The 23412-nt window shown below is 52.8% G+C and overlaps 1 protein-coding gene across 1 annotated transcript in view; it reads right to left on the reverse strand.

The window, feature by feature from the left end:
- The window catches only part of TNN (tenascin N), a 55808-nt gene that overhangs the window by 24489 nt on the left and 7907 nt on the right, over positions 1–23412 (reverse strand). Inside the window, exons 4-11 of the mRNA XM_062190228.1 lie at positions 23207–23392; positions 21988–22077; positions 13682–13945; positions 8028–8294; positions 7368–7631; positions 4743–5006; positions 2814–3077; positions 1233–1496 (exon numbers count right to left, since the gene is read on the reverse strand). Coding sequence (XP_062046212.1) covers positions 1233–1496; positions 2814–3077; positions 4743–5006; positions 7368–7631; positions 8028–8294; positions 13682–13945; positions 21988–22077; positions 23207–23392 — 1863 coding nt within the window. The remainder of the gene's footprint in view (positions 1–1232; positions 1497–2813; positions 3078–4742; positions 5007–7367; positions 7632–8027; positions 8295–13681; positions 13946–21987; positions 22078–23206; positions 23393–23412) is intronic.

Genomic DNA, 23412 nt, shown 5'->3' on the forward strand with positions numbered 1-23412 from the left:
GTGGTGAGCCCAACTGAGGAACTAATTCTCGGCTGTAATTTTTTTTTTTTTTTTTTGACAGGCAGAGTGGACAGCGAGAGAGAGAGACAGAGAGAAAGGTCTTCCTTTTGCCGTTGGTTCACCCTCCAATGGCCGCCGCGGTAGGCGCACTGCGGCCGGCGCACCGCGCTGATCTGATGGCAGGAGCCAGGTGCTTCTCCTGGTCTCCCATGGGGTGCAGGGCCCAAGGACTTGGGCCATCCTCCACTGCCTTCCCGGGCCATAGCAGAGAGCTGGCCTGGAAGAGGAGCAACCGGGATAGAATCCGGCGCCCCAACCAGGACTAGAACCCTGGGTGCCAGCACCGCAAGGCGGAGGATTAGCCTGTTGAGCCACGGCGCCGGCCTGTAATTATTTTTAAATTAATTGAAAGTTAAATAGCCGCACGTACCTAGTGGCTGCTGCGTTGGATCGGTCAACGAAACAGAAGTTAAGCTGAGCACACAGCCATCAAGCTAAAACCTTCATTTCCCAACCTCCCTTGCGGTGGGGCCTGGCACTGTGTCTTGAGTCTGGCCTTGGAAAGTGAGAGGAACTGACAGGTGTGGCGTCGGGTCATGCCCTGACTTTCCCACGCCACAGATGGAGTGGCAATGACATGGAGGAGGACCACTCCCTAGGGATGATGGAGCCTGGCTGCCCTGTCCGGGGAGCCGCCGTTTCAGCCCTTCCCTCTTCCTCTCTACTGCTCCCCACAAAGCAGTAAACGCCCTTCTCACTCGAACAGCTGTTCTTTGGGTATTTCTGCCCAAGTGTATCTTACTGCCTAACTCAGGCGTCCCACCTAGGGAACTCCCCTCGCTGCCTTTCCTTCCACACGAGGTCCATCTCCCCCACAGGACTCAGCAGTATTCAGTTATAAATCTTGTCTGCTCTCCCACTGGTCTTCAAGAGAGCAAAGGTGTTCACCGTGGTATTCCCAGGCCTGGAACTTAGCCGATGCTCATGAAACATCTGCTGAAGAGAACAGACTAAGACACTTTTCTCGAGAGGTCTACAGAACCTAACGCCACAGATCTCAAACGCAGCAATAAATAAACCCACATGAATTACTGATTCATTAATATTAATGATTAGTTATTTGCTCTTTTCCTCACCCCATGACCTGCCAATGTCAAGGAAGAAAGCAAAGCATGAACTGCCATAGGCTTAGCACGACAGATCTTACGTTTTCAAAGAATGCTGCCGGTTACCTGTGGGAGCCTTGGTGTTGGCCTTCTTGCTCCCCCGGCCCCCCTTCTGGGCCCACACGTCCACCGTGTACTCCACGCCTGGCCTCAGGCCCGTCAGGACAGTGCTGGTCTTGTCCTTCCCCACCGGCATCTCCCTGGTCTCTCCGTCGGCGGAGGTGTAGCGCACCATGTACCTGTCGATGTCGGCCTGCACCGGGTCCCAGGAGATGGTGGCCGTGTTCTCCGTCACCTGGTTAGTCACCAGGTTTTTGGGGCTGTCGATATCTACAAGGAAAACAGTTGATCGTTACGCACTATTAAAGACCCCCAAGTGCAGAAATCAGTGCTATTTTGTCCGGGGTGAGAGCCTTTCCCGCTCTGTGGGTCTTCCGTGCCACATGCTCTTGTTTTGTTTTTCAGCTGTCCTGTCCCCATACGTCTTCTCTCCCCAGTGCACTTGGCTCCTTGAGTAGAGAGCACAATAGACCAGAATCTGAACATCCGGGCTTTTACCAGTACGAAGAATTTAGCAAAACCAATCTCTTTACTTATTCAGTAGGGGTACACGAAGCCCCTGCTCTGACAAGGCGTGTGCAAGGCTGTGTGCAGGCTCCAGAGTTGCAGATACCGTCTCTGCCAACAACGAGCGAACAATTTTGTGTCTAGCAGCACAAAGGCCTTCCATTCATGCTAGAAGATTCTAGAAGCCAGGGCCAAATGGGAGCTCTTGGGGAAGAGGGCATTCTATTCCCCTGTCTCCCCAGGCCTCATGGATGACAGGCACACACTGACATATGTATTACTAAATGAATCAGCAAAGCCGTGCTCTAATATTCTTTAGCAGATCATGGTCTCAGTTGTGCTGGTTAAATCACCGTGAAATACGATCATGTATTTCTTTCAGAATAATAAGGATACAACACAGTAGTTACCTCATTCTCAGATCCTGGGCCCACTCTCACTGTACAGACCAAGAATAAAGTTCTCCCTTGTGCAAGCAACTGTTGTTTGGGTACTTCTGCCAATGTGTATCCTACTACTACTCACCCAGCCCCTCGAAGACACATGTCTGCCCCACTGTTCTCCATACCAATACGATGTTCACCTCCCTCATAGAACTTATAATAATTCACATTAAGAAATTAATGTTATAATTATGAGTCATTTTTAATAAAATGAATCCTGTTTCTACAGGATAAGGCAGGAAAAAGTTGAGTTTTCAATATACAGTACAATTATTATATTTCAATATACAGTACAATTTTCAATATGTAGTACAGAAACAATACTTTTTTTAATTTTCTGCACACACTCACAAACTCACTAGGAGACCCCAAAAATCCCTACAGCCACAGATCCACATGGTCAGAAGAGCAGTAAAGAATATGACACCCTCTCAAGGCCTGCACAGAGCCACTGGGATCTCCCTAAGGCACACAGTTAGAGGGAGGAGGAAAGGCGTGTGTATTCCAACATAAAGGGACACCTCGCTGTTTCTCCATCAATACCCGTTTCTGCCGATGTGGAAGAAGGAAAATAGCACTTGGCCACTAGGAGACCTAGGATGACAGCCTCACATCCCCAAAGATCGACGCTCATTACCTGTCGGGGCCTGGGTGTTGGCCTTCCTGCTCTCCCGGGCCCCCTTCTGGGCCCACACGTCCACCGTGTACTCCACGCCCGGCCTCAGGCCCGTCAGGACAGTGCTGGTCTTGTCCTTCCCCACCAGAAACTCCCTGGTCTCTCCATCGGCCGAGGTGTAGCGCACCATGTACCTGTCGATGTCAGCCTGCACCGGGTCCCAGGACACGGTGGCCGTGTTCTCCGTCACCTGGTCAGTCACCAGGTTTTTGGGGCTGTCAATGTCTGGAAGGGAAAGGAGTGACCCAGATGCACTACTTACAGGCACCAGAGGGAGAGACCATCTTGCTTCATCTGAGACATGTTCCCGTCCTTGGGGCTGTCCTGTCCCCTCCGCTGGTTTCAGGTGCTCCATGGACATGGACCTCAGCTCCGCAGCTGATCCCCGCGTCCTCAGGGGGCAGCACGGGGCAGGGAATGGGCTAAATCCAGAGTCAGAGCCCTGGGTTCTAGCCCCAGCCCAGAGGGGCAGAGCAGAGGCACCATGGGCCAGGACTGGAATCCGCGCTCCGCCTCTGGGCAGCTGTGGCCGCGGACACCTCAGCTGCTCTGTCCGGGCCTCAGTTTCCTTACCTACAAGATGTAGGCCTCAGACAAAGCAGATCCTGAGTTCCTACAATATTCCACGAAGATTCCTGTATTCGTGAACCTAACTCCACGTAGCAGCAGCAGTGGGACTTGGAGAAATCCTATACTTCGCTGTATCTGAGGTTTCTCGGCTGCAGAATATAGATATTGATTCCTGCTCTATCGAGCTCAACAGATGCCTCTGAGGACCAAATAAATGAGGGAAATGACCCTCACCATTGCTGGGGGGAATGTAAAACAGGGCAGCCACATTGGAAACAGCTCAGAAGTTCTGCAAAAAGTCAAAGGCAAAGTGACCATACGACCCGGTAATGCCTCTCCTAGGCGGACATCTGAGGGAAATGGAGACGTATGTGCAGACAGAAACCTGCACACAAATGTTCGTCTCATCACTGCTCACAGTGGTCAAAAAGCGGGAACAAACGTCTATGAGCCGATAAACGGATGAACAAAATGCGGTATATCCACGCAGTGGACTTGTGTGACAACGAAGTCAAGTACTAACCCATGTCACAACAAGCACGAAGCCTGAAAACAGGGCCGGTGAGCAAGCCAGTCAGAATGGCCACATACTTGATGGACCCATTGATGTGATAATTCCATACTAGGACGGGAGTAGTGATTCCCTCAGCCTGGGAGAAGTGGGGACAAGGAATACTGCTACTGGGTATCGGGCTCCCGACTGGGAGGATGGAAATGCTCTGAGTTAGATGGCGGTGATGGCTGCCTGACTCTATAAATGTGCCAGGAACAACCGAATTGTATCCGCTAAAAAGTGTAAGTTTATGCCATGGAAATTACATCTCAGTAAGGAGCAAAGAGATAGGAAAAAAGCTTTGACTATGAACTGTTACTGAATGTAACTACCAGTTGAGGGCCCCTGAAACCGAGCACACAGTACTCAAAAGAAGAATAACTAAGAAAGTAATAACCCCTCCTTATTCAAAAGCGATCATAGCAAAAGCCACGCCCTAAGTGTTTGGTTCACAGATTCTACATATACAGTTTCTGAATGTCTCTCCCTTGGAAGAATATTAAGTGACTGATCACAAACAAAATAAACAATGGGAAGAACAGTAGGTGGAAGTGGGCGAGCAGCACTAGCCTTGCTAAGGCCACAGATGCGGCTGCAGGTGCAAAGCCTTTATTCTAAGGTAATGTGTTGGAGTGAGAGCAGGTGGCATTAGTCTGACAGAGGTCTGCAGTCACTGATTGCTGCCAGTGGCAGCAAAGGAAAACCAAACTTGACACCCGTAGCTTAGCGTGGCAGGTCTCACATCCCCAAAGATCAACGCTCATTACCTGTCGGGGCCTTGGTGTTGGCCTTCCTGCTGTCCCGGGCCCCCTTCTGGGCCCACACGTCCACCTTGTACTCCACGCCCGGCTTTAGGCCCGTCAGGACAGTGCTGGTCTTGTCCTTGTCCACTGGCACCTCCCTGGTCTCTCCGTCGGCCGAGGTGTAGCGCACCATGTACCTGTCGATGTCAGCCTGCACCGGGTCCCAGGACACGGTGGCCGTGTTCTCCGTCACCTGGTCAGTCACCAGGTTTTTGGGGCTGTCAATGTCTGGAAGGGAAGGAGTGACCCAGATGCACTACTTACAGGCACCAGAGGGAGAGACCATCTTGCTTCATCTGAGACATGTTCCCGTCCTTGGGGCTGTCCTGTCCCCTCCGCTGGTTTCAGGTGCTCCATGGACATGGACCTCAGCTCCGCAGCTGATCCCCGCGTCCTCCAGGGGGCAGCACGGGGCAGGGAATGGGCTAAATCCAGAGTCAGAGCCCTGGGTTCTAGCCCCAGCCCAGAGGGCAGAGCAGAGGGACCGGAGCACCATGGGCTGCAGCCGAAAGACCAGAACTGGAATCCGCGCTCCGCCTCTGGGCAGCTGTGGCCGTGGACACCTCAGCTGCTCTGTCCGGGCCTCAGTTTCGTCGTGTGTAACATCTGGGATTCAGATTAGGTAAACCTGGAGGTTTCTCCAAGCACTAATATTCTAGGCATACATCTCATTTCTCAAATTACTAACTTGTTTCATGGCCGTGGGCAAATTGCTTTCCTTTATTTCTGTAAAATGAGGGTGCTAATACTTAATGTGCACATCTCTCTGTAATCCAAGACAAAAAGACGTCATGCAGAAAAGGAGCTGGAACGTCAGAGTACTGCAGGTTTGCCACCCTGGAGCCCAGAGGTCCCTTTACAGGTCCAAAGGTAAGCCTGACCCCTCTGCCTACGTCCAGCCTCACCCCCACCAAAGGGTCGGGCGGCAGGGGAGATAATAGCACAGCCTAGAGTTAATAAAACGTCGCTATGACATTTCAGGTCACTGAACAGATGCCGAGGGACCGTGAGTTAGTCTTATTACTAAAAACCAGCTTGTTATTTTATCAGTGCAAGAGATTATACTTATAATGCACACACAGAAGGTCGGTGCTCAAAAATGCATTCACCAGGAAGAGATTTGCGTTTCTGTGTTCTACCCAGTCTACCGCAAAGCCACTTCCCTAGAGGCGTCTGCTCAGACGCTGGCTCGGAGGACGGGACCACTGGCATCTGCGTCCTAGGCAGAGTGAGAGGCTGCAGCATGTAGAAGGCCTTCACACCCGGTCCAACGGACAAAGGGTGCACGCCTGCTCCCTGGGGCCCAGAAGTGGCCCACCTGGGGCTGAGTTAGCAGCCCTACAGGACCACCTGCAGGGGCGAGGTGCGGGGTGTACGCTGATGTACGGGCCACCTGCAGGGGCGAGGTGCGGGGTGTACGCTGATGTACGGACCACCTGCAGGGGCGAGGTGCGGGGTGTACGCTGATGGAATAAAATTGGAAATAACAAAAGACATGAACAAAACCAAGCTACACAGGAAGGTTTCAACAGGTGAGGAGGTGTTTTGTTTTTGTTTTTTTTTTTAAAGATTTATGTGTTTATTTATTTGAGAGGTAACAGTTACAGAGAGAGGGAGAAACAGAGAGAACAGTCTCCCATCCACTGGTTCACTCCCTAAATGGCTGCAACAGCTGGAGCTGAGCCTACCGAAGCCAGGAGCCAGGAGCTTCCTCCTGGTCTCCCATGCGGGTGCAGGGGCCCAAGGACTTGGGCCATCCTCCACTGCTTTCCCAGGCCACAGCAGAGAGCTGGATTGGAAGAAGAGCAGCCGGGACTAGAACCAGCATCCATATGGGATGCCAGCACCACAGATGGAGGCTTAGGCCACTCTGCCACAGCGCCGGCCCCAGGTAAGCAGCTTTTTAGGAAGCAGTTTTGGGCTCACAGCCCACACAAGGTGGCACTCTCCGCTGACGGTCACTTGTGCTTTCATCAAGTTTGTTGTCTGCGAAGGTGAAGCATCTTGTGTGTTAATAACACAGATGGGATACAGGCAGAGGAGAGAAGGACCATGAGAAATAACCAGCCATTTCTAAAAACCAGTTTAGGGGCCAGGGCTGTGATGTAGTAAGTTAAGCCTCGGCCTGTGGTGTCGGCATCCCATATGGGCACCAGTTTATGTTCCTGGCTGCTCCTCTTCCAATCCAGCGCTCTGCCATGGCCTGGGAAAGCACTGGAAGATGGCCCAAGTCCCTGGGCCCTGCACCTACATGGGAGACCAGGAAGAAGCTCCTGGCTGCTTGCTTTGGATTGGCCCAGCCTTTATGGCCCATTTAGGGAGTGAACCAGCAGATGGAAGACCATTCTCTCTCTCTCTGTAACTCTACCTCTCAAATAAATAGTTTTAAATTTTTAAAAATTTTTTTTAAAAAAACAGAGGTTAGAGACCACAGCGTGAGACGCACATCCTAAGAGAAGCCATTCAAACGAAACCTGAGGCACACGATAGACGATGCAGGCACACCAACCTTCTCCTCGCCCAGATCTCTTTTTACCAAGGTCCTAGAAGGAAAACCAACGCAGACAGATGACAAGCAGACTGCGTTACCTGTCGGGGCCTGGGTGTTGGCCTTCCTGCTCTCCCGGGCCCCCTTCTGGGCCCACACGTCCACCGTGTACTCCACGCCCGGCCTCAGGCCCGTCAGGATGGCGCTGGTCTTGTCCTTGCCCACCGGCATCTCCCTGGTCTCTCCGTCAGCCGAGGTGTAGCGCACCACGTACCTGTCGATGTCGGCCTGCACCGGGTCCCAGGAGACGGTGGCCGTGTTCTCCGTCACCTGGTCAGTCACCAGGTTTTTGGGGCTGTCGATGTCTGGAAGGGAAGTGTTGGAGAAAGCCTAAGCTCTGGTGTCGTGGGAAACGTGCGCACCACTCCATCATCATGGCTGTCACTCCAGAGCCCTCAGCGCGAGGCCAGGGAGGCCACCCTGGGCCTGTGGTTCACTGCAAAGGAGGAATCCTTATGACCTTGGCATTCTTCCTGGGCTTCCAGGTCTCTAAGACATGGGAGGAACTGTGTCTTCTTAGCTACAGGAGCCATCAACAGTGTAAACTGAACCGCTGCGTGATGCCAGGGGACCTGACTTTGATCAAGGGCCCTAACTGTATTATCATGAGCGTAAGTCTCTCAGCTCAGCCCACCCCTCCGATACCACACACACTCAAATCCACAGAGTTCAGTTGCAACGGCCCATCTCCCCCTGGTTACCTGTCGGGGCCTTGGTGTCGGCCTTCTTGCTCTCTCGGGCCCCCTTCTCGGCCCACACGTGGACCGTGTACTCCACGCCCGGCCTCAGGCCCGTGAGCACCGTGCTGCTCCGCTCCTTGCCCACCGGCACCTCCCTGGTCTCTTGGTCGTCGGCCGAGGTGTAGCGCACCATGTACCTGTCGATGTCGGCCTGCACCGGGTCCCAGGAGACGGCGGCCGTGTTCTCCGTCACCCGGTCAGTCACCAGGTTTGCTGGGCTGTCGATTTCTTTAAGAAACAGACGCAAGAAGACTGTAGCCCTTACCACCCTCCAGTTCCTGAAAGGCCAGTACATACAAAGTGTTGTCCTCAACAAATCTCAGTCTATTCTATGACAGCAATTAGGAGAACTTCAGGGTTTAACTAAGCGAGTGGTCAGAAATCACAAGAATGATCTACGAGCATTTAATGCAAACTGGTTTTCAGGCCTCGCTAAGATAAACATCAGCTCTAGGAATAAACTTTCCCCTACAAGTTGCTTTGGGATAAAAAGAGGGGAAAAAGGGTCCTCACACACAAATCTCTGGTACCCTGGATTTCCATAATATACCCTTTCTAAAAAATATTTATTTTTATTTATTTTGAAAGAATTAGGGAGAGAGAAAGAGAGACCGTCCATCTGCTGCTTCACTCCCCAGATGGCTGTCACGGCCACAGCTGAGCCGATCCACAGCCAGGGGCCAGGAGTTTCTTTGGGCCTCTCACATGGGTACAGGGGCCCAAGGACTTGAGCCATCCTCTGCTGCTTTCCCAGGCTCGTTAGCGGGAGCTGGATTGGAAGTAGAGCAGCCGGGACTTAAACCGGCGCCCATATGGGATACCAGCGCTGCAGGCCTGGGTTTTAACACACTGCACCACAGCGCCAGCCCCCATAATATACTCTTTCAGCTCCTAACTCCTTATACCTGGACACAATTATATTTCAATAAAGCTCTGTATCTGCTCTAATATGTTCTTCTGAAAGAAAATGTCCTAGATGAATAATGGTTCTTTCCATGGTATCCATGACGTCTGTGACCAGGGAACCAGCAGACCCTTCAGCTCATGGTGTCTGAGGTCTGGGCTCACAAAAATAATCCTAAAAAAAATAATAATAATTCAACGTGAAGAATCTGTGTGGGTTTCTATGTGACTAAACCATGTTGGAATCTGGTCTCCTGGCTGTTCACCTCGCACGCTGTGCGATTTAAGTGTCTGCCTCCTCATCCCTAGGAAGAGGAAATTTCACAGGTCAGGGTAGATAGCAAACAGGATATCGTACAGTAACAGTTAAGTGAGCAGTGACTACTGAGGGCACGCGAGGCGTGAAGGTTCCTTTCTTCTGCGCTGTGGTGCAGCAGGTTAAAGCCCCGGCCTGCAGCACCAGCATCTCATGATGGCACTGGTTCGAGTCCCAGCTGCTCCACTTTCAATCCACTCCCTCTTCATGTTCCCGGAAGTCAGCAGAAGATGGCCCAAGTACTTGGGTCCCTGCCATCCATCTGGGAGACCCGGATGGAGTTCCTGGCTCCTGGCTTTGGCCTGGCCCCAACCATCACAGCCATCTGGGGAGTGAACCAGCGGATGGAAGATCTCTTTCTCTCTGTCTCTCCCTCTCTCTCTGTCACTCTGCCTTTCAAATAAATAAAAATAATTCTTTTTAAAAAAAAACATAAAACCTCTTCAGGATGGACAACTACATCCCATATCAGAGTACCTGGATTCCAGTCCTGGCTCTACTCCGACACCAGCTTCCCGCTAACGTGCACCCAAGGACGTAGCAAGTGACGGCTCAAGTTCCTGGGCCCTGCTACCCTCGTAGGAATCCGGACTGTGCTCTGGATTCCTGGCTCAGGCTGGTCCAGCCCTGGCTGGTGTGGGCTTTTGGGGAGTGAACCACAGGCTGCAAGATCTCTCTCTTTCTCGGTGTGTGTGTGTGCCTGTGTGTGTCTGTGTGTGTATCTATGTGTGGGTATCTGTGTGTGTCTCTCTCTGTGTGTGTCTGTCTCTGTGTGGGTGTCTGTGTGTGTGCCTGTGTGTGTCTGTGTGTCTGTGTGTGTGTGTCTGTGTGTGGGTATCTGTGTGTGTCTGTCTCTGTGTGTCTCTCTGTGTGTGGGGGGAGGTATCTGTGTGTGTCTGTCTCTGTGTGTGGGTGTCTGTGTGTGGGTGTCTGTGTGTGTCTGTCTCTGTGTGTGTGTCTGTGTGTGGGTGTGTGTGTGTCGGTATCTGTGTGTGTCTGTCTCTGTGTGTGTGTCTGTGTGTGTCTGTGTGTGTGTGTCTGTGCGCGGGTATCTGTGTGTGTCTGTGTGTGTCTGTCTCTGTGTGTCTCTCTCTCTGTGTGTCTGTCTCTCTGTGTGTGTCTGTGTGTGTGTCTGTGTGTGTATGTCTGTGTGTGTCTGTCTCTGTGTGTCTCTGTCTGTGTGTGTGTGTCTGTTACTCAAATAAAAAGCAAACACTCCCCTGAGCTTTCTGTGAAAGCAGCTTCGAGCCTGCACTCCATCACATGCGTAGCGTGGCAGGCCAGCAGGGGGGACACAGTGCCTTAAGGAGCTGGGGGTTGGAACACACCCAGACATCTGACTGTAGGAACAGGTGGCTCAGTTCCTGGGACTCTGCGCTTCCTGCAACGCTCCAGTCTCCTCCCGTACTGCTGGACCACTGCACAGACGTGTGCACCACAAAAGCCACTGTGATGCCCTAGGCTGCCGCCGTCTCACCCTGCAGGCTTGCACGCGGCTGTGTTCAGGTGTGCCCTCGCAAACAGCCTGCCGATCCCTCTCCTACCCGATCTGGGGAAGGTACGCTTTTCTTCCAGGCGCCCACAGCTCCAGCGACATTCCTTTGCTCAAGCACACAGCCCACTGTACTGTGTCTTCTGTACTTGTCTTCCCCACCCAGCGGACAATGCACAGCATACAGGCATGAGCTGCTCCTTGATCTTTATGGCCCAGAGCCCAGCTCCATGTGTGAGCCCACAGCAGTGGCTCCCTGTGCACTGGGGTGCTCACTCACACAGCCCTGCCAGAAAGAGGTGAGGGCAGCACCTTAAAAATGTTGACCCACTGCTCTTTTCCCTCACAACACACAAAATCCCAGTAATCAGAAAGCCATGTGCGATGGAAGCCAGGAGGGGCGATCTACAGCCCACTGGCCAAATCTAAATCACTGCTGATTTTTAATATTTTGTTTTTATTTGTTTGAAAAGCAAAGAGATCTTCCATCCACTGGGTCACCCCCTGAATGCCCACAACAGCTGGGCCTGGGCCAGGCTGACGTCAGGAGCCTGGAACTCACTATGGGCCTCGCGGGTCGGTAGCCGGGACTTAGCTACTTCCGCCATCACTCGCTGTCCCCTAGGGTGTGCATTAGCGGGAAGCTGAAGTCACAGCTGGAGCCAGGACTCGCATCCGGCCCCTCCATGTGAGATGTGGGTGTCCCCAGTGGTGTCGTAACTGCAGCACCAAAGCCCTACCCTGCACTGCTCATTCGGATAAGTGAGTGTTATCGGAACACACATTGCCATCTGGCAATTCATTGAAATACTACTGCCCTGGGCTCCTTCTATGCTATAAAGGAGGAACTGAGCAGTTGTAACAACGACCGGCCCCGAAAATGAAAATATTTCCTATCTGTCCCTTTCCAGAATGTCTTCTGACTTTTTTCTAAAGATTTATTTATTTTTACTTGAAAGTCAGAGTTACACAGAGAGAGGAGAAGAGGCAGAGAAAGAGAGAGAGAGAGAGAGAGAGAGAGAGGTCTTCCATCCGCTGGTTCACTACCCAGTTGGCCACAACGGCTGGAGCTGTGCCGATCCGAAGCCAGGAGCCAGGAGCTTCTTCCAGGTCTCCCACGTGGGTGCAGGGGCCCAAGGACATGGGCCATCTTCTACTGCTTTCCCAGGCCACAGCAGAGAGCTGGATTGGAAGTGGAGCAGCCGGGACTTGAACCAGCGCCCATAGGGGATGCCGGCACTGCAGGCGACAGCTTTACCCACTACGCCACAGCGCTGGCCCCATGACCCTGACTTTAAACAAGTTCGAATCTCACCGTCAGCTCTCTGTGGTCTACGTGGATCTGTGTGTCACAAAACAGTTCAAGGGCCAAATGCTGATTAACAGTCCAAGAAGCACTGCCACGTTGTCTGTAGCACCCGCTACGTGTCAAGCGTCTTTTATAAACTAACTCACGTAGGTCTCCTAGTGACCTTACCATGTCGACGCCCACCTGCTCCCTTCACCTCTGAGCAACAGAGGTAGAGAAGCTCGCCCACAGCCACTCAGGCAGTGAAAGGCAGGGCTGGGTCAGAATACGGACAGACTCCTGAGGCCACACTGCTGCCTACGAGCCTGCCTCTCTGAGGGTCTCGGCACCCACTGACCACCCAGGACAGAGCAGACAGAGAGTGCAGCCTCCCCTGATCTGCTGCCAAGAGTTTCAGCATCTCAACGGATTCCAGAGTCGGGCTGCGCTCCTTCAGGGCTGAGGGTCATTTTCAGTCCCGGCTGCTCCACTTCCGATCCAGCTCTCGGCCAACACACCTGGGAAAGCAGCAGTAGGTGGCCCAAATGCTTGGATCCCTGCCACCCACACGGGAGACCTGGATGGAGTTCCAGGCGCCTGGCTTCAGCTTGGCCCAGCCTCGGCAGTTGGCACCATTTGGGGAATGAACCAGCACATGAAAGATAATCTCTCTCTCCCTCCCTCTCTCTCCCTCTCTCTCCCTCTCTTTCTCCCTCTCCCTCTCTCTCCCTCTCTCTCTCCCTCTCTCTCTCTCTCTCCCTCTCTCTCTCCCTCCCTCTCCCCCCCCCTCTCTCCCTCTCTCTCTCCCTCCCTCTCTCTCCCTCTCTCTCCCTCTCTCTCTCCCTCCCTCTCCCCCTCTCTGTCTCTCTCTCCCCCTCCCTCTCTCCCTCTCTCTCTCCCTCTCTCCCTCTCTCCCTCTCTCTCCCCCTCTCTGTCTCTCTCTCCCTCTCCCTCTCTCCCTCTCTCTCTCCCTCTCTCCCTCTCTCCCTCTCTCTCTCCCTCTCTTTCTCTCTCCCTCTCTCCCTCTCCCTCTCTCTCCCTCTCCCTCTCCCTCTCTCTCCCTCTCTCTCTCTCCCTCTCCCTCTCTCTCTCTCCCTCCCTCTCTCTCTCTCTCCCTCTCTCTCTCTCTGTAACTCTTTCAAATAGATAAATAAATACTCTAAAGGAGGGGCGAGAAAGAGGAAGGCAGACTCAGTACACTGGGCGAATGCTGGCTCAGGAGGCAGACCGTGTGCACAGTCCGAAAGGCAGCCCCGGATCTGCAACGTGCCTGCACAGCCACTGCAAGCCAAGACAAGCATTCAGGTGCACCATCAGCCCCATGGTTCGCATTTTCATGTCCAAAAAAAAGAAAATCATAAAGTGTGACTCTACTCAGAGGGAGTTGCATATGGAGTTCCAACCCAAATGTGATCTTCCGGATCCAATTAAACGTCTGACCTTTATCATTAGAGGTTAAAAAGGGAAGTAATGCATAAGTATGAAATTCATAACTGCTGTGCACCCCTCTCTCCCACCTCTAAGAATGACAGAGCTGACAACGGCAAATGACCTTCCGATTCAAAACCAGCCTGCCCCTGCCCTGTGGCAACCTGCCTGGCTCCCGGGTGTCTCACCTGTGAGGGCCTGGGTGTCGGCCTTCTTGCTCCCCTGGCTGCCCCTCTCAGCCCACACGTAGACTTTGTAGGCCTCTCCCGGCTTCAGGCTGCTCAGGATGGTGCTGCTCTGGTCCTTGGGGACCGCCTTCTCCCTGGTCTCCCCATCAGGGGAGATGTAGCGCACCATGTACTTGTCTATGTCAGCCTTCACGGGGTCCCAGGAGACGGCTGCTGTGTCTTCCGTCACGCGATCAGTCACCACGTTGGTCGGACCATCAATTTCTTCATAAAAACACATGAGGAAAACAATTAGAGAAACGACTGGACTGGCCAGGGTCACAGATGCTTAAAGGTCCACTTCATCAGCGTGATCCAGTGTAGTATAGGTGAAAGGGTCATGGGTCACCCATGACAGGTGGACCCCTGGTCTCTGCCTGAACCCCAGACTGACAAAGGGCTCCCCAGTAGCCAAAAACCCATCCATTTCCAGATCACTGAATGCGTTAGAGAAAACTCCTTCAGATGTAGCCACTCAAGGTCTACCTCCTCCAAACGTGTCTATCCTAGGACAACACAGAGAACGCAGCTAGCTCCTTCCCGGCGACCATCGTGTCAATCCTCCAGAGCGTTATCAGGGGCCACTGCTGTGGCACAGAGGGTGGAGCCACCACTAGCAACATCAGCACCCCACGTCAGAGCACGGGTTCGAGTCCCAGCGGCTTCACTTCCAATTCAGCTCCCTGTTGGTGTGCCGGGAGAGGAATGGAAGGTGGCCCAAGTGCTTGGGTCTCTGCCAGCCACGTGGGAGACCCGGATGGAGTTCCTGGCTCTTGGTTTCAGCTTGCAGCAGCCCTGGCCGTTACAGCCCCATGGGGAGCAAACCAGTAGATGGAAGATCTCGCTTCTGTCTCTCCTTCCCTACCAATCTGCCTTTCAAATAAATCAGTCTTTGAAAAAGAAGTTGTTATTCTCCCCTTCTTAATTCTTCTGAAATCAAAACAACTTCACCTCTTCTCCCAATTCCTTCCAAATTGTAGTTCCTAGACCTGGCACTTCTAGATGTGATTCCTTCTTTCCCTTTTCAAACAAAAATCCCCTAAATTCAGTTCACGTATCTCACAACTCATTGAACAGCCACTGTGGGCCAGCGAATGCACTGGCACTCTGGCGTCATCAGTGAAGACATCAGTCAGAGGTCCCTGCCAATGTGCAGCTGACATTCAAAAAGGCCGACCCAGAACACGTCCAGCCTGCCCTAGGGATGTGCGTCCCAGTAACATAACCTGGGAGTCTCAGAAAATCCTTAGTTGGTTTCCTTCTTTTTTTTTTTTTTTTTTTTTTTTTGACAGGCAGAGTGGACAGTGAGAGAGAGAGACAGAGAGAAAGGTCTTCCTTTTGCCGTTGGTTCACCCCCCAATGGCTGCTGCAGCCGGCGCTGGCCAGGAGCCAGGTGCTTCTCCTAGTCTCCCTTGCACATGCAGGGGCCCAAGCACTTGGGCCATCCTCCACTGCACTCCCGGGCCACAGCAGAGAGCTGGACTGGAAGAGGAGCAACCAGGACAGAATCTGGCGCCCCGACCGGGACTAGAACCCGGGGTGCCGGCGCTACAGTGGAGGATTAGCCTAGTGAGCCGCGGCGCCAGCCAGTTGGTTTCACTCCTGCCCTGGTTAACCCAGAAGTCCTCAACCTTTGTGAAAATCAAGCACTTGCTACGTACTGCCACCAGATTCCACTTCAGGAGGTCTCAGATGAGCCTGAGTGTCTCTCTGAGAATATTCCAAAAAGCTCAGGGAAAAATGAATTAAAAGATAAGTTGGGGCCGGCATTGTGGCATAGCAAGTAAAGCCACCACCTGGCACTCCAGCATCCCACATAAGTGGTGGTTTGAGTCCCGGCTGCTTCACTTCCCATCCAGCTCCCTGCTGATGTGCCTGGAAAAAGCAACAGAAGATGGCCCAAGTGCTTGGGGCCCTGTTGGAGACCCAGATGAAGCTCTTGGCTCCTGGCTTCAGCCCGGTTCTGTCTCAGCCATTGTGTCCATCTGGGGAGTGAACCAGCATATGGAAGAGCTCTCTCTTTGCTCTCTTTGTCTCTCCCTTTCTCTCTCTAATTCTGCCTTTCAAATAAATAAACACATCTTTAAAAACAAAAAAAGAGGGGCTGGCACTGTGGCGCAGCGGGTTAACACCCTGGCCTGAAGCACCGGCATCCCATATGGGCGCCGGTTCTAGTCCCGGCTGCTCCTCTTCCGATCCAGCTCTCTGCTGTGGCCTGGGAAAGCAGTACAAGATGGCCCAAGTCCTTGGGCCCCTGCACCCACATGGGAGACCCGGAGGAAGCTCCTGGCTCCTGGCTTCGGATCGGCACAGCGCCAGCCGTTGCAGCCATCTGGGGAGTGAACCAGTGGATGGAAGACCTCTCTCTCTGTCTCTACCTCTCTCTGTAACTCTGTCTTTCAAATACATAAAGTAAATCCTAAAAAAAAAAAAAAAGAAAAGCTTATTTTCACACAATTCTAAATTCACGTTCAGATCTTCATAGTATGAATTTTCTTGAACTTTCTGAAGACACCCTCATATGCATGGCTTACAAAACATTATGCACAAAAATACATTTACTTTTTAATTCCATTTTCCATGAGCTTGTTGAAACACCCTGGAACGGAAGGAAATAGAACTTTCCAAGTAATTCTTCAGCACTCCGAAGGCAGAGAACCTCATGTGAGCCACGCTGCCCCCATTTTTCCCATGTATACTGCAGTCACTGGACTCAGCATCGACTCTTGCTATATGCTTATGCTGTAAATCCCATTTATAACTCAGTCTTGGACCCCACACGCTCAGCTTCCTTTCCAGTGTCTATCTTTGAGAGCGTGATAACCGAAAGCCATCTGGGTTTCTCTATCAAGGCCACTGATAAGGACACAGCACAGAACTCAGCAGAGGTACCCCCAGACCCACACACACAGGTTGGCATCGTTTGGGTAAAAACACTCTCAACAGCTTCTTAGCCTCAGACACCTAAGTATCTTTCCTTCCTTCCCATGCTTCTCTTGTTCTCTTGACCCAGGGTGCTTGAGAGAGAAGTTAAAATTTCACCGAGTCTTACTTTCTCATATCAGCTACAATGCACCTTTCTCAGGCTCAATGGCAGTGGCTTGTTTGTGTGTATTTCCATCCCCAGGGCCAGAGCACATTTTACTTTGTAGCACATCAACTATGTATGAACACACACTGGCCAGTGCTTTTAGAAGTTAATTTATCCAATCTCACAGTCACAACACAAGGCAGTTATCAGATCTCCTATGTACTAGTTTGCAAATTCAATAAAGATTATCCAGCTAGCATTTGAGCATTAACTATATGTGAGAGTCAAAGAGGTTAGATAAGGTGCTGGAGGTCACTGAGCTAGTGAATGATTTTCACTGGCTCATTCCACACAGTCACTGGGTTCCTACTTAAAGCTGGGGGATCAGCTGGCGCCGCGGCTCAATAGGCTAATCCTCCGCCTGCGGTGCCAGTACACCGGGTTCTAGTCCCGGTCGGGGCGCTGGATTCTGTCCCGGTCGCTCCTCTTCCAGTCCAGCTCTCTGCTGTGGCCTGGGAGTGCAGTGGAGGATGGCCCAAGTGCTTGGGCCCTGCACCCGCATGGGAGACTGGAGGAAGCACCTGGCTCCTGGCTTCAGATCGGCGCAACACCGGCCGTAGCAGCCATTTAGGGGGTGAACCAACGGCAAAAGGAAGACCTTTCTCTCTGTCTCTCTCCCTCTCACTGTCCACTCTGCCTGTCCAAAAAAAAAAAGCTGTGGGGTCAGTCATATTATGGGTTGAATTGTGTCATCAGAAAAAAAATACCATACTGAGGGTCAGACATTGTGATACAGTGGGGTAAACCACTGCTTGGGACCCCTCACCCCATATTGGAACACCGGTTCAAGCCCCAGCTGCTCCACTTCCCATCCAGCTCCCTGCCGATGCACCTGGGAAAGCAGCAGAGGATGGCGCAGGTGTATGGGCCCCTGCTCCCCACAGATCCAGATGGAAGCTCCTGGCTTCCGCCTGACCCAGCCCTGGATGTTGCAGGCATGTGGGGACTGCACCAGTGTATAGAAAATTAATCAGGGGCCGGTGTTGTGGCATAGCGGGTAAAGTGCCGCCTGCAGTGCCGGCATCCACTACGGGCGCCAGTTCAAGTCCCAGCTACTCCACTTCAAATCCCGCTCTCTGCTGTGGTCTGGGAAAGCAGTAGAAGATGGCCCAAGTCCTTGGGCCCCTGCACCCACATGGGGGACTTGGAAGAGGCTCCTGGATCCTGGCTTTGGATCGGCGCAGCTCTGGCCAATGCAGCCAACTGGGAAGTGAACTCGTGGATGGAAGACCTCTCTCTCTCTCTGCTCTCTGTGTGTAAATCTGACTTTCAAATAAATAAATAAATCTTTTAAAATAATAGCACATATATGACAAAACACCAGGAAATGTATTGAAAAAAAATCAATCTCTCTCTTCCCCGCTTTGCATGTGAGTGAACATAAATAAGCATTTCAAACCTATGAACGGAGCTTCCAGGCCCCACAGCGCATGCTGGCAGAGCCGGTGTCGCCTGCCTGCATGGGCAGATCCACCACATTCCCATGAGTGCATGGGCACCACAGCAACCAGCCCTGGGCCACTCACAGGATGGAGCGGAACGTGGAAACGGCACCTCGGTCTGAAGAGTAGGGAGGGGAAAGGTCATCCTGTGCCTGGTCAGAGGAGACCCGGAGGCTTAGGCTCCAAGAAGAGACGTGACTTCTGCAAGGTCACGGAGCCAGCCTGGAACTCACGGCCCTCTGACTCCTTCCTCCTTCTCTCTCTCAGTTCCCCAGCAGCAGTCACTGAAACCACAGGGTCTCTTCAGCGATCTGTTCTGGGCCATTCTGAGAGTCAGATACCAAGATACAAAAACAAGAGCCAGCCCTCAGAGACAGGACCACAGCGCTAGAAGCGGCCAACTTGGCAAGGCCAAAACCTCCCTCCCTGCCAGGAAGGGACGTGGGCATCATTAAACGGGTTTTTCCCACGTAACCAAGCCTTTCAGTAGCTGTGGCAGGCGGCCGAAGCATAGATAAGTACCAGGCTCTCCCCACCCTGGTCCCAGCTTCTTCCTCAGGCTGCAACTGCCCACCTGCTGGATGCTAGCAGCCATGGTGGGACCTTGCTCCGGGCCATTCAAGTCAAAGAGATTTAAGGCAGGACTTGTAAGGCTTGACAGGTGGGACTCACTTTGAAGTGCTTGTGTTAAAATAAAAGGCAGCCGCACTTCAAAAGGGATCTAATTTGCAAAACCAGAATATATGGAAGCGATTAATTAGGAGCAGCGTCCACACCAAGGCAGTGTATTTCACTCTGTAAGAAGATCCGCTACAGAGCTGGGTTGGGAATGACTGTCCAGTCTACGCTGTGACACCCAACTGCAAGTCCCCACTCCAGCACAAGGCCACAGGCAGCAGGCACAGGGTTCTCCCATCACAGTGGTCACCCAGCTGGTGCAGCAGAAGACGGCACATTCAGGATCTACGGGGACATGAAGCTGTGGACAGAGCTGGGGCCGGGGCTCTGCCACTGACGTCAAGGTGCCTTGGGGCTACACTCTGTGTTCCATGGCCTCCTCTACCGTCCCTCTGGTGTGACAGCAAAAGGATTCAAAAGGCACCACTTAGAGAGATGTGCCCAGAGAGACCAGCCTCCCTCGGCCTGTCGTCGTCCACCTTGCTTCTGGAAAGATTACCGCCCCAACCGCAGCTCAGCTGTTCAAGAGTTCACCCTGAATCTCCTAAGCTTCGTAGCTCTCCATTTCCTTGTCTACAGAGTGGAACCTAGGGTGCCTGAAACATTACTATAAAGACCAGAGATACTCTTTCGGAGTCCTCAGGGTACACAGAAGCCCACCACAACGCAGTGGTCACTCAGTGATGGAGACCATTGCCCCTTTCCAGGCGCTGGGTGGCTGTGTGGGAGACAGGAGTTCTGACTTCACAGGAGCTCAGCCCCCAACAAGAAGACGCTTGGGAGGGACAGCGCTAGGGGCCGGGCCATGCAGGAACCCTGCATTTGGGAGTCAGGAAAAAGTGAGAAGACATTAAAAGAAGCAAGCGTGCTACTTATATCCCAGCCCCAGAGGAAAGCTGTGGGATGGCTGCTTATGAGTGCGACAGGCCCAGCTCTGCTGTGACGTCCCAACAGAGCCGCCTGCTGTGCTTTCTGCTTCGGAGAAAGGCAGCGTTCCTAGACACTATTAATGAACACAGCGAAAACAGGAGACGGAACTTCAAAATCACTTAGTCCAACCCTTCATTTTCCAGGTGGAGAAACTGAGGACACAGAATTTCCTGGCCTCCCAGCCCGCAGCCTGCCATGTGAAGCACCACGTGTGGCTGTGAGGGCCCAGGGGGAGACCCAGGGGCTCTCCCCGGGAAAGTCTGCAGCCTCTGGCCCAGCCTGGGCTCGCTGCTCTTGGAAGTGACCCCTTCGGAAGCCTTGCCTTCTGGCAAGGGGCCCCAGGCCTTTGGAGTGTGAGAACAGGGTGAGGATTTTCAGTCGATCCCTGCCCTCTGGTGGCACTGGTTCCGCTGGGTGACTTGGTAAGTGGAAAAGACCAGAGCGGTTGATTGCTCAAGTACTTGGGACCCTGACTCCCATGTGGTAGACCTGAATGGACTGCCACCTGCTGACTTCAGCCGCTCTCACTCAGTCTGATTATCGTAGGCATTTAGGGAGGGGACCAACAGATGGAGACTCGGGTGTTTCGCTCACTCGCTCGCTCTCTCTCTCTGACTTTCAAACAAATAAAACTAATAGACAAGAATTTGTATTTGCAAACAAATATTGGGGAGTGAGCCAGTAGATGGGAGATCTTTGTATATCTGTTCCTCTCACTGTCTCTCTGCCTTTCAAATAAATCCAATAAACAATTTTAAAGGAAATGGTTTATTTTAGTGCAAAAAAAAATCTGAAATCCACACATAGTGTGCTCACAAACACACACTTTTCAAGAACTCTGTAAAGACCCCCTCATAAACCTAAGAATGCCCCTGAGTCCTGTGAGCTCCTCTGCCAAATTAGTAGAACCCAAGGAGCAGGCCCAAGAAGCTTGTCATTTGTAGCCAGGTGGTCGGAAGTACAGATGACAGCCTAGCACTTGTCACTGACATCTGAAATAAGGACAATCTTGTGGGAGCAAGACTCCCTGTGGCATCCAACACTGTCTCCAAGAAGACAACGCCAGCGCGGGACTGAATCTCAGGACACTCAGTAATAATGGAGACCTGTGCAAAGAAACTCCACCGCCCCCAATCTGCTGATCAGGGGGGAAAGGTTCCATCTGGTGTGGACTGTGGGAGGGAAGACAAAGTGTCCATCTCTTACAGGAGGTAAAAGTGGGCACACTTGCACTTCCTGGGTCCAAATTCCAGCTCTGTCATTTCCCTTCTGGGTGGCTCTGAGTCACCCCCTGACCTTCAGGTGTCTTGTGGTTGCCATAGCAACAGCAAAAGGCCCCATGTCCTAGGACTGCTGTGAGAACTCAGCAGAGAAAGCGTGGAAAGTGCTTAGCGAGTCTGACGCCTGGCCCACAGTAAGCTCTCAGTTAATTTGCAGCGACAGAGACAGCCACGAACAGCAAGGACTTGGCATTTTCCGAGCCACTAAAGTGCTTCACTAGTGTGCTGTTTGGGCAGGCTGGAGTCTGCAGAGCTTCATCTATAGATGGCATTACAGCTTACGCTTTGGAACTGCCCAGCGAAAACTTCTTACTCCAGGATGCAATCGGCTAGGTGGCTGGAATAACGAACTGGATTCTCACACCATCTCCCCCTTGTTCTCAGAATCCTAATCAGTCACACACACGACTGAACGGGAAAGAATGAGAAATCTTCCCCTGGAAGACTGGGAACGCAAAGCCCCTTCTAAGAGCTGACAGCTAATAGCACATCCTGCGATACACTCCACCATGTCTTCAGACTCCGTTCTGATCAACGAATCGCAAGTTGGTATCAGAAACTACTGGTTCACAATGCTTTGCCATTGAATATGTTCTCAACAAACAGATGCTAAAAATGCCGCGCCTCCTAGGTGAGGGCCTTTAATCATTTTTTAAAATTTTAGTTAAGGTATACAAGCTTCACATACACAGATTCAGGAACACAGTGACACTTCTCACCCCACTCCCCTCCCGGGTCTTTAATCTTTCGACCGCCTGAGTGTGGCCATCAGGAAAACACAGGTGTGGCCAGAAAAAAAAAGTATACATCCCCTGCCCTTGGCTAATACTGGCGAGCAGCTCTTACCTGTCCTGCCGCTCAGCAGAATCGGCTTGCCCTCCAGCTCTCCTCTCATGGGGATGACCGTGATGTTGTACTCTGTCCCAGGCAGCAGACCTGCACGCAAGCAGGCAGCGCTGGGCGTGAGGTGGGGCTCGGGGCTCCCCGCCCACACACACCCCCACTGCCAGCCCTCCCCGGGGCTCTCCTGGGAGGGGGAGCTCCCCTCCCAGTAGCCACGCTCTGTCTCTGGGTGGACAGACAGCTGTGGGACCCACGGATTGGAGGCACCATGCAGGGGGCCCGCTGATCAGGAGAGAAGGCCCCGGGCGGTGAGCTGAGGGCCGCGGAGCTCCCACCTTTGCTGGGGCACCTAGCTTTTGCTTCTCGATTTTATTTACTGCCCAACGGTCTTCCTGCCAAAGTTCTTCCCCTCTCATTGTGGTAATTAGCCTAGATTGCCTTCCCCTTTTTCCTCCTTGCTCCCCACCCCCGTCCTGAAAGTTCTTTCTCTGTAGAAGCAACTTGAATGGTTGTTGCTCTTGACACAAAATACAGGCAAACCAATGCGAGTGAGGCACACACACACACACACACTTCTGTTCCCACTGCACTGACACTGGGACCCCGGGATGCTCTCTCTCCACACTGAACCCAGGGAGTGGGACGGCAGAACAGGGCGCCAGAGGAGGAAAGACCACCAATGCCATACCCGGGCCCCCTCCCGGGCCCTGGGCCTCATTAGGCATTCACGATGGTCTACCGCTTTTCTTAAAGTGGAAAAAACTTCATGCTCTGCAAAACTTGGCCCATCTCTGACCCCTGCTTCTTAGCCCTCCATACCATTAGTTCAGACATCCGGGACTGGGAGCCCCCGACCCAGGCCTCCTAACACAACTGGTTTCCAGGTATTGTGTTCAAAGAAACCAGTCTCAGCGTCTCCACAGCACCGCGCGTGCACACACACACACAGAGTTCCTCCCAAAGGCATGTCTGCACACCATGAGATCTTCCCTGGGACCCAGGCAGGGTCTTCAGAAGGGTGAGCTGACTCGGCAGAACAGCAGCAGGGGAATCTGTTAACAAGGTGCTCTGGGCCTCCAGCTGTGGGCTGCAGGCCTCCGGAGCAGGCTCACGCTGGGAGCTTCCGGTACAACTCCCACGTCCCGGGACTCGCAGCACGCACTCCCCCCCCCCCCCACCCGTACCTGCAGCCGACATCTCCCCTCCCCACACGGGCGCTCACCGGTGATGTCATAGCGGCTCTTGGGGTCCCTGCTTCTGGGCACCGTGACCTCAGCCACCTCGTGCCCCGTCAAGGGGCCGTACCGCAGCTTGTAGTAGTCCACGTCAGTCGAGGGGTTCTCCCACTCCACATCCAGGGAGGTCTCCGTCTCTTCGGTCACCCAAGCAGTGCCAAGCACAGCCAGATCTGGGGCAGGGGGCACAGGG

The sequence above is a fragment of the Lepus europaeus genome, chromosome 5 (genome assembly GCF_033115175.1).
Source record: "Lepus europaeus isolate LE1 chromosome 5, mLepTim1.pri, whole genome shotgun sequence".
Classification (NCBI taxonomy): domain Eukaryota; kingdom Metazoa; phylum Chordata; class Mammalia; order Lagomorpha; family Leporidae; genus Lepus; species Lepus europaeus.